This window comes from Danaus plexippus (assembly GCF_018135715.1).
Source record: "Danaus plexippus chromosome 3 unlocalized genomic scaffold, MEX_DaPlex mxdp_30, whole genome shotgun sequence".
Classification (NCBI taxonomy): domain Eukaryota; kingdom Metazoa; phylum Arthropoda; class Insecta; order Lepidoptera; family Nymphalidae; genus Danaus; species Danaus plexippus.
The window spans coordinates 3,121,469-3,133,424 of record NW_026869845.1 but is presented as its reverse complement, the minus strand read 5'-3'; the positions used below and the strand labels follow the sequence as shown (position 1 = coordinate 3,133,424).

The following is an 11,956-nucleotide window of genomic DNA, read 5'->3' as shown; positions in this document are numbered from 1 at the left end:
TCTCTGTATAATCAACTAATTTATCACCGTCAAGCCACCGAACACTGTCACAGGACTTGGCTCAAAGGACAAGATTACAGCATGAAAGAGCTCAATACACTTTAAATTTTTCATTATGCAGCAATAAAAACATCATAAATGAGGGCGACAAAAAACACTTCGAGACGAACAAAAAACCGCGAGATGGGGCGAAATTCGCAAATCATCCCGTAATGATGACCGCTTGATAAAAAAAAAATTTAAATATCAAAAGCCCGGACGAGGCACGTTAATGGTTTAAAATCATTTTTCATTCGAGTCACTCTCGAATCAGAAATGGAAACGGTAGCCATCGGCCCTCCCATTAATCTCGAGTCGTTCATTAGCGGTCGGCGTCTTTATTCATAATTACTTTATGAATGGGTAAATCAAAGAATTTATATTTAAAAATATAATTTATTTACATTTCACATAAACACGTGTGTTTCAATTTCACTGTTTCTTCTTTTTCTTGTAACTGTATGTATCGACTGGGGGTAGACCGCTGTCGTATTCGCTGGCCGTGTGCATGGAGGTCTGTTTGTTTAGTATTTTATTACCGAAAGCACCCATTTTCAATTTCTCGAATCTATGGACATATAATATTAAGACGTTAATCTTTACAACAGACTATATGAATATACATGTATACATATAATGAGTTGATTCGTTGTAACAATCTGTGGATAAAGGAATTTTGAATTTAGAAGCAGACGAATATACAACTTTTATATTATAAACGAATATTATAGAAAAATTCAACAACTAACAACTCCGCCTTAATATTAATTTCATAAAAAAATACGTATTTTTTAATGTTAATATGGAACAAAAATCTGTGCTTGCTTTTTAGCACCATCAAATTATAAGGTTGAATAGAAAAAAAAAAAACATAATTAATTTCAATATTAAATGGCGCCATATATCATATACCTGTCAAACAAAATATTAGAAACCGGATGAAGTATATTTTATAAAATCTCCTCGTTTCTAAACTCGGATTTCTTTTATATATTAAACATGAAATTTCTTCGCTAGACTGGATTCAATACTTTAAATATGGAACACTTTTCCCGAGGTGAATGAACTACGGGAAATATTTATTTACAGCTGTGAACTCACCCAGGTCGTTTCTTCTCCTCCTCATCGTGTACTGTGAGTCGGTTATTCGGCTTGACCTTGACTCTTGGGTCAGCCTTGGCTCGTCTCGCGAGGGCCGCGGGCGTGTCCCTCAGAGCGAAAGCCTTTGCGGCGTGACCCAAGTGCAACTGACGAGCGTCCAGCCACATCCTGACCTCGCGGGGATAACCAGAGTAGAAACGCACCCAGGAAGTGAACGCTAAGGATTCAAAACTTCCGTACATTCAAAGCTTCCAAACCTCCCATACATGCTTATGATAAACTCAACAATCCTATACATTTATTTCATCTAATTATTTTTTTTATATAAAAATATATGGGTGATAAAAAATACCGAACAAAACACAAACGAAAAAGTACACGCTTAACACTAAATGATATTATTTACAATGCACGAAAAAAGACATGGTTTACGAATTTATCTCAAACTGTAACTTCTAAAAAACTTCGAAAAAAAAATACCTGAGTATGATCTATCCTGATTATGTTTGGCTAGAATCTCATCTGACAAATCTAAGTAGACCTGTATTGGCACTAAATTGACACATAACCGAATTCGCTTGATACACAAGAAACTGAAAAACTGACGAATATGACTACAATTTTATCAGATTAATCTGAATAGGCCACAATTTGTCCAATATAATAAATTTGGCCTGAATGAAAATATGGCTAGAATCTAATCAAACAAATATCGTTATGCCTCATCTGTCTCACCTCTACTGGCTCTCGCGAGCCATTCCTTGGAGCTGTGAGCTACATGTTCCAGCTTCGCTTGAACCGCAATAGCCGCCCTTTGCATCGAGTGCTCCGAGGGAGCCACTGTCCGTAACGCTTCTAGAGCCTTCGATTCATCCGATTGACGTAACCTATTTGAGATGGATATTGAAATAACAGAATATATGTGTGTGTCATATTTCTATTTTAATACAGAGTGTATTATCTTCATAAATGTGAACACACTGTATCATTGTTGATTTTATTTTTTTAAACCTACCCTAAGTTTATGAAACTTTAGAGAACTGCTATTTAAAAACATAAATCTTAAACATATTGTCAGCATGAACTACTGTATCGATATTATTAAAATGTAACAACAAAAATAGTTCGTGTATCAAATTATTATAAAAGCCAAAATACATTTATATGAATCTGCCAAATGACTACGATGAGACCAGAAGTAACTCAAAATTAAGGACACAAAGCCGCGGGAAATATCTAGTATAACTATAGAATTATGGTATTGAAAATCATTACTGGTTATTGTACTAAGCATTATTAAAGGATAATTGATAAACATAATCTGTAAATGTATTTATTTTTCACGATATAGAAGGTTTCACGATATAAAAAATCGTGTTTTAGTAAATAAAATCACCTGATACGTTTCTGTTCAAGATGTCTGACGAACTCAGCCTCGCTGGGGAGAAGGAACATTGTAGCGGCGCCGACTTGAGCCGCACGCCCGGTTCTTCCAACCCTATTTATATTTAAAATAACACAAAATTATAATCCAAAACTAAGATTTATTAAAAATTACTTTTATTTTTAGGGGGGGGAAGGCAGGGTAAAGTCTTGGTGGGAATCACTGTTGGTGAGGACAGTATTACCTACAAAATGCCAAGAAACTATCTGCAGTGTTAGTGGCGGAACACCTTTCTAACGCAGAGCCCTAGCAAGTCCGAGTTACCCACGTCCCCGTCGGCCCTCCTGGGAACTGCTGCAACCGCGCAGACGCGTGACCGCTACCATAGGATGCAGCTGAGCTGAGGGTACAGGGCGAAAGGCGAATATTCTGCGCCTCAAAACAGAACCTACTCACTAGGGAGGAAACCCGTGACAAAACCGAGCACGCTCACTGGCTCTAAGGTGGCAGCCCCACCAGTGAGCTAGGGTATAGTGGGCTAATCACTCGCTTACCTAAATCCAAAAAGATTAGCGAAACCAACACAGTACAAAACCGGACCGATCAAACTACGAAGACATTTGGCATGAAAATACGGACACGAATTGCTTGCTGGAACGTACGAACGCTGAGCGAGGATAGCCGACTAGCTCAAGCAGGAGCAGAAATGCTAAGATACAAGCTGCAGATACTCGGTCTCAGCGAAGTGCGCAGAAACGGATTTGGTGAATTACGACTGTCTGGAGGCCTTACATTTCTTTACTCAGGAAAGGAAGACGAAGAAGGAGTACGTGAGAACGGAGTTGGATCCCTCCTTTCTGACACCGCAAAGAAGAGCCTCCTGGACTGGAAACCTATCTCAGAGCGAATCATCACAGCTCGGTTTAACAGTAGGGCCCGCAAGATAACCGTCGTTCAGTGTTACGCGCCTACAAACTTGGCGTCAGAGGAGGACAAGGACGATTTCTATAGTGCACTCAATCTGACTATAAAGAACATTCGCAAACAAGACATAGTGATCGTCATGGGGGACCTGAATGCCAAGGTTGGCACGGAAAACGTCGGCTGTCAAAGACACATGGGCACACACGGGCTGGGAGGCCGCAACGATAATGGAGAGAGATTCCTGGAGTTCTGCCAGGACAACGACCTTACCATCGGGGGGACATTATTTATACATGGTGATCACCACAAGTACACTTGGAATTCACCCGATGGAGTCACCAAGAATCAAATCGACCACCTTGCTATCAGCGCCAAATGGCGCTCATCACTGCTTGATGTCCGCAACCGTCGTGGCGCGGATATCGATAGCGATCACCACCTTCTAGTTGCTAAGGTACGACTCAAAGTAGCTGTAGCTCGGCCCACAAACACCACTACCAAGGTTGGGAAACGATTTGAGATCAACAAACTACAGGACCCAGTCGTAGGTGAGGCCTTTAGGGTATCACTACGAAATCGCTTCTCCGCCCTTGAAGCGGATCATTCATCTGTCAACGCGGAGTGGAACTACATTAAAATGGCCTACACAGAGACCAGCTCCGTCGTTCTTGGTTACAAACGCCATAGACGCGAGGACTGGATGTCACAGAAAACTTGGAATCTCATTGAGGAGAGGCGCAAGTCTCACCTTCAAATTCTGGCAACTATCGATGAGGCAGTGCGCGAAGACCTGAGGATGCAATATAGGCGCATACGCAAATCCATATACCGCAGTGCTCGCCACGATCGGCGATTGTGGGCGGAAAATGTGGCGGATTGCGCCCAACGAGCTGCCAACTCCGGTAATCTCAGGGAGATGTACAAGGCGACGAGGATCTTGACCGGAAAACGGGCCTTGAAGAAGAAGCCCCTGAAGGACAAAAGGGGTGAACTGATTGCTACATCGGAGGGACAGCTCCAACGGTGGCGTGAACATTTTGAGGAAATTTTTCAAGTCTCAAATAGCCCCATAACACCAACCACAGCTGCCAACCTGCCCGCTGTAAGCCTCGATATCGACGAGTCTCCCCCCACTGAAGAGGAAGTAGTGAAAGCCATCCAGTCGCTTAAGAACGGTAAAGCTCCTGGATACGACCTCATCACGGCGGAAATGCTAAAAGCAGATATACCTACCGCTGCGAACGCGCTAACACCTCTTCTGCGGAACATTTGGTCAGCCGAGGAGTTACCGGATGACTGGACTAAAGGGCTTCTCATCACTGTGCCAAAGAAGGGAGATCTCAGTGAATGCGCCAACTGGAGAGGGATTACCTTGCTTTCTACTCCGTCTAAAGTGCTGTGCAAGATTATCCTAGACAGACTATCGAGGGCCATTGAACCTCTTCTTCGCAGAGAACAGGCTGGATTCCGACCCAACAGATCGTGCACCGACCAGATTATTACCTTACGCATAATCCTCGAACAAGCATCAGAATGGCAGAGGGAAATGTATTTGACCTTTGTGGATTTCGAAAAAGCTTTCGACACGCTAAGATGGACAGGTATCTGGGAACGTTTACGTGAAGTTGGAGTCCCCGACAAAATAATTAACCTGATAAAAGCCCTCTACAGGAAATATTCCTGTAAAGTAATTCACAACGGTCTTTTGTCGGAGGACATACCAGTCAATGCAGGTGTTCGCCAGGGGTGTCTCCTTTCTCCTATTCTCTTCCTTGTCGTTCTGGATGGTATCATGCAGAAAGTGACGAAAAGCAAGCGCCGCGGCATAGAATGGGGACTGTCCAGCACTTTGGAAGATTTGGACTATGCCGATGACCTATGCCTGCTGAGCCATACACACGCCAACATGCAAACCAAACTGGACGACCTACGACGAGAAGCATTAGAGATGGGGCTAAAAATAAACACGCGAAAGACCCAGGAGATGAGGTGCGGAGCAACAACCTCTCTGCCGTTGCTCATTGGCACAGAGGCTATAGAAAAAATCCACAAATACACCTACCTAGGAAGCATAGTATCGGAGAGTGGAGGTGCCGAAGAGGACATCGCTTCGAGAATCGCCAAATCAAGAGCAGCCTTCGCGCAACTCCGTCCTGTATGGCAGTCGCGGAAACTAACCAGGAGAGTTAAACTCAAAATATTCCGGTCCAACGTCAAATCCGTGCTGTTATACGGATGTGAGACGTGGAAGGTTACTAAGGACATCTCGCATCGGCTTCAGGTCTTCGTCAATTGGTGTCTTCGCCGTATTCTCGGTATTTACTGGCCCGAGAAAATTTCCAACGTTAATCTCTGGGAACGCTGCGGTGAGACACCGATTGACCTGCAAATCAAACGTCGCAAGTGGAAGTGGATCGGCCACGCGCTCCGAAGGGATCCGGAACACATACCGAAACAAGCCCTAGACTGGACCCCTGAAGGAAAGCGGAAACGTGGTCGCCCTAAGCAGACCTGGCGGCGGACGATCATTGCAGAGGTCAAAAACATCGGCAAGACTTGGAGCGACATAAAAGGCGAAGCTCAAGATCGAACGAGATGGCGACGTACTGTGGATGCCCTCTGCCCCATCTAGGGGACATAGGACCAAGAAAGAAGAAGAAGACTTTTATTTCAATTAGGAATATAACCGTAAGAAATAAAATCAATTATAAAAATTTAATTCTTTAGAATATCGATCATATTCTAAATTTGAATTTAATTTTTTTTAATACAATGCAATGTGTATATCTTTTTAATGCAATTCGTACTGAATATGTGCAAAGTTTAACACATACTGCCTAAAATGATATAAAAATTTCAACATGTCACCTGTGAACATAATCCGTAGCCGAGGCAGGTGCACAGAATTGTAACACTAAATCAACGCGAGGTACGTCCAGACCTCGAGCTGCTACATCCTGTATAAATAAAAATTATGCTTATACAACTTGAAACAAAAAAAATATACAATTATTGTATAAAAGTAAATATTTTTATTTAGAAGAAAATATTAAACAATATATATCTTCTGCTAATTAATTATTAGTATTAGGAACTAAGGTAAAGAAAGTCAGAAAACAAAGCGAAAACAAATACAGTGAAACCGCCGAGCACGCCTAGTTATTCAAAGTGGATTGACAAACAGTAGACGAATTGAAATAAAATTTTAATTCGCTACTGATTAAAATTAAAAATTAACATATGCAATATATTTATTTGATATATATGAATAAAATTTCAATATAGATATATATATATATATATATATATATTTTATATACACATATTTTTTTTTTTATTTAAAAAACCTATAGTCAGTACCATACTTCAAAACGTTGCCTATAAGGAAATTAATTAATAATGAATCAATATATAACACCAATAATAAAAAAACATATCAAACTTTTTAAAAAGGTTAAGGTTACTTTCAAAAAGAATTCTTGACTAACTTAATACCTATTATATTATTTGACTCAAAAGTAGTATGATTAAATTGTTAAAAATAAGAAAATATATTTAATGATAAAAAAAATATCAACCGTTCTAAATTTCAGCTACAGATTATATATAACAATAAAAAGAATTATAATACAAATAATATAAAAGCACTACAACAAATATTAATGTAAATAAAAACAATTACAACATATAAAATACAATATATACATATAAAAGCTGTTTTAATAATAATTTAAGTAAATAAGAATTTCTAACAAATATATTTACATATAAATATATACTCACAGTACATATGAGAACGCCATGTTTTGCCGTACGGAATTGCTTGAACACCTCCATCCTGGTTTCATGTGGCATCGACCCATGCAAACTGAACACATCCAGATCTAGAGGCACCAGCCCTGGCTCTGAGTAGTTTATTTCGAAATCGGAACTATCGGATTCCTAACAAAACAATATAAAAAAAATCATTCTAAACCAATTATAGAGTGCTCTTAATTGTTTATTTTTATCACATTAATCACCTCATCATTTTTTCCGCCATTTTGTGATCCCTTTTTCTTAGAATCTGTTTTCTTATTGTCTTTTCCAGTTAGAACAGTCTCTATCAATTCCGACAAATAATCCACCATTTCTAGGGTTGCCATAAACACGATCATTTTCCCGCCCTTTTTGTTCAAAACACAATGTTCAACTATAAGCGAGCACAGTGTTACCAGTCTCAGTTTCATCGGCACGATGAGGAAAGTTTGATTTACAGTTGCCGGTAAAACTAATTCGTCCTCAACGATCGCTGTTTTTAATGCATCTACGAAAACATTACTAGTTTCTTCTTGTACTGTTCCTTCAGACTTTTCTTCTGTTTTGGTTTCATCGGGTTTCTTCTCCAAAGATTTTTGGACTTTAAAGTATTCGTAATCAGAATCACTGTCACTGTCATCATTACTTGCTTTTTTTACATTAGGTTTGTTTGTAATTTTCTCGGTTTCATTTTTGTCTTCACCGAATAGTTCTGGATGATTGGTTCCACTAAAGGGTTTCAGGCCTATCATAACATATTTATATAAGATTTATTTAAAAAATACTTCCTTAATTTTAATGATAGTATAACACAACTTTTTTTTGTAATTAGTAAAATATTCTACTTACCAGTTCTACTCGAATCACATGATTGGTCATTTCGTCTTGCTTGGTCTTTAGTATTATGTTCGCTGGTTTCTTTGACATTATTCACATCTTCAGGTAAATTTTGGTTAGGCTCTTCCTGGACTGGTTTAGGTTTCAAGGAATCGGCAACAACAGCCTTACCATCTGATGTATCTATAAACACAGGATCCTGCATAGTTATTCCTGCCAAATTTTCAACAGCCTAAAAATGTCAAACAGAGAAAATTATATAAGTAGATCATTTTTAATTTATTGCATAACATTCCTTACTAATCATGAAAATACTTGATAACATATGGCACGGAAGCAAAAAAAATATGGAGGCAAAACAAAAATATCTTATGTTCTAAATTAAAAACTATTTATTGGTTACTTAGACCTTATTAACGAATAATTTACCTTTGTCAGTGTAGCAGACAAAAGTATTGTCTGTCTCTCTTTAGACAGAAAAACTTTAGTTAAAGGATGTTCTACACTCGTTTCAACAACATTTTCTGTTTCATTCTGTTCTTCAACTTCTTCATTATCACTAACTTTCTTTACAATTGTTTGCTTAACTAACGCCATGGGATCGTATGTAGCCGCCTTTTTGTGATCCTCTATAGCTTTGACAATTGCGGCTACATCTTTCTCATAGCCCATATCTAACAAGCGATCAGCTTCGTCCAATATAAGGCATCTAAAATAAATGTTTCCTTAATAAATTTGTTGACGAAATAATTAAATATGGAAAAGAATTTTCTCAGATATCCTATCTTCATTATATGTACTGTTATAATTACCCTGTTTTCGCAAAATTTAATGAATGCGTGTGTCGTAAATGATCATTTATCCTTCCTGGTGTACCAACTAAAATACTGAGGCCTTTTCTTAATCTAGCCTTCTCAGCTTTTCTTTTTTGGCCACCACTTAGTAATCCTGGTACAATCCAAACGAATGGCTAGAAAAAATCTACACTATTACACTATTTTTCTACTACAGGTGCAGGCATATTAAACCATTTTCAATAACATATAATATGAATAGTCACTTGTAATTGTGAAAAAAACATTAAACCTAAATATTTTAAAGAGTTAGTTTATCAGATAATAAATTCAATAATGAGAAGTTTTTTTTAGAAAATAATCTGTAATACTGCTTACCTTGACAAGTTTAACAAACAACTCGTATGTTTGTACAGCTAATTCTCTTGTAGGAACCACTACAATAGCTTTGATGCCATCGTGCCTGTTAATTTTGGGTCTTATCGCCTGTAAACCTTCAATGACAGGCAAGGCATATGCCAAAGTCTTACCTGAACCTGTTTGTGATCTAAAAGACATGTAATTTATAAGTAATTGTGTACATTTATATAAACTTTTCTCGGAAACATAAACCTAATTTATTATATACCTCAAAAAAAAAAAATTAATACAGAATGTGCACGCATTAAATTGAAGTAAAAAGAGAATCTTTTGCTTATAAATTAATATATGTAATAAATATATTAAAAGTATTACATGTTATATATTATCAACATTTTTCACTTCATGCATAATTACATTAAAATATTGTTCTCCAGTTATATCAAGTTGAAAGTCTTTCTATTTTATTTAGATGTAATTTTAGGGTTTATTTCAGCAATATAAAACTTACTTACCTAATCAAAACATCCCGTCCCTCTAAAATAATTGGTATAGCTTTTTGTTGAACTGTCATCAACTCGGTCAAATTTAAATTTTGTTTCAAATTAGCAACACTGTGAGGATGTATATTTAGATCTGAAAATGTTTTGCCGGCAAACACTTTCTCCACCACCGGTCTCACTGCTTTTTGGCCTATCTTAGGGACTTTGGGGTTATTCTTAAACAGTGATGATATCCATGGACCACTTTTAAGTTTCTGCTTGAGTTTTATGTCGTCACTTAGAAGCTGATAATCTTTTCCATGGAATTTACCCTTGTTTTCACTGAGATCTCGTAACCTTCCAGCTAAATCGTCGCTTTTAGAGTCTGAATTAGTATTTGTATGTATCTTACGTATCTTATTCTGTGGTTCCTCTTCAATTTGTTGCGGTAATCTTTTTTGACCCGTATTTTGAGGTCTTTTTCGAGCGATAATTTTACCAGAAAAATCTGGCTTAGACTTGAATTTATACTCAGTGTTATTTTTTTGAACGAATTTTTTATTGACTGGTTTATTCTGATTCTAAAATAACATGTTTCAATGAAAGTATAAAGTGAATAAATTTTGAAGTATAGACAATCGACAAGACGCTTACCTTTTTCGCAACAGTAATATTCAATTGCATATCATCCATTTTTACCAATATTATTATGACCACACACTTTGAGGTTATCCGCACGTTATGACATTTGTCAACAACATGAACATGACGTTTGAACGTATCTACGCCGTAATCAGCTTTAAATGATAAATATCGTTTCGGTTAAAGCATTATTTCTTTTTTTCCAATGCAGTGTTATTTGTATTCAATTATTTTTAAGACAATATTTTTCGAATTAATATTAACAATATTGTATGTAAAACCGTTAGGAACTAAAGTTTAATATTTTTATTGTCGAATATCCTTATACACATATTCTAAACTTCGAAATGAAAATAACAAGTAAATTTTGTTATTGAATCGATCAAAAAATATGTAAATTTTGGAATCTTTCACTGTAATTTTAGTTATATTCGAGTAACAGGGAATATTTTGCAATAAATATGTGATTCTACTTGAATAACTGTTAGATTGCATAAACAGGTGTGCTTGAACCTTAAAATATTTACACTAAATTCTAAGTACCTATCTAAAAAAATAATGTAAAAAAATAAAGTGCAAAATTTTAGGACAGCCATTCAAATGTAATTTTAAATCTACGTGAATGCTAAGGCTCATGAACTCGGAAGTTAACAATGAAGAATCTTTTTAGAACTTTTTTTCAACTTTTAGTATACTCATTTTTATGGCCGTATATTTTCCTATTAAACAGTTTTCCATCTACAAAATAAAATTCTTTCGACACATATGGTTTTATACATCTACAAAGCAAGTAAAAATTTTCAATTTAAGAATATAAATGTCGATTTTAGTCTTCAACCTAATACATAATTGGATCATGAAAATAATAATACAAAATTAATAGCAGACACCTAATAATTTTGAACGAAAGAATTTTTGTTCAATAGTTACTTTCATTCTCCGTTTGTATCATAAGGCTCTTTTTCTGTTTATTCAATTTTCAGAGTCAGTACAGTATTAGGTAGTATTAAAATAATTAAGCTATTAAATATACCCTAACCACCATTTTGAATGTAGATTAGCAATGTATAGTTTTATATTCTAAATTCTTATTTCTAGCTTTTATCAACGGGTTTTTTGTTTTGTATACAAGAGTGGGATACATATGAATGAAATTTTAATTCCAAAACAGATTCCAAGTGTCAAACGACAACTGAAGTGAGAAATGTATATAAGATATGATATAAATTGCTCTATAGAAACCACATTATACTGAAATCTAAATTCAAGAAATACTTGCATCAGAATTCAGAGAGATAAATAAACCAAAAAAAAAGTCAATAAAATGTATAGGTTAAGTTTAAACGAGTCAAATGTGCAACATATTAGCAATCACTAATGCTGGCGATATCATTACATATATTTGTTTTGAAACAGGCTTAAGCGAACACACAAAGAGTTAATCTAAATAACTAATAATGTTGATCGTTCCATAGAAATGAATTAAAGATGTAAGCACGCGTTGCGGATACGTATTGCCCAGGAACCACGTGGCAGCACGTGCCACCAAAACATGGCAACTCCGTGTCGTCTATGGGGTGGAATAAATATTTGTG

At 36.6% G+C, this 11,956-nt stretch overlaps 1 protein-coding gene across 1 annotated transcript; it reads right to left on the bottom strand.

The window, feature by feature from the left end:
• Positions 1 to 415: 415 nt before the first annotated feature.
• Positions 416 to 10,502, bottom strand: LOC116766555 (probable ATP-dependent RNA helicase CG8611). Its single transcript, XM_061526866.1, has 13 exons — positions 10,374 to 10,502; positions 9,753 to 10,300; positions 9,256 to 9,424; positions 8,896 to 9,053; positions 8,513 to 8,792; positions 8,096 to 8,315; positions 7,471 to 7,991; positions 7,232 to 7,390; positions 6,317 to 6,405; positions 2,537 to 2,638; positions 1,876 to 2,027; positions 1,141 to 1,357; positions 416 to 607 (listed from the first exon to the last, which is right to left on the bottom strand). The coding sequence occupies exons 1-13, from the start codon at positions 10,410 to 10,412 to the stop codon at positions 472 to 474; spliced, it is 2,790 nt and encodes a 929-aa protein (XP_061382850.1). The 5' UTR covers positions 10,413 to 10,502; the 3' UTR covers positions 416 to 471.
• Between the last annotated feature and the right edge of the window lie 1,454 nt (positions 10,503 to 11,956).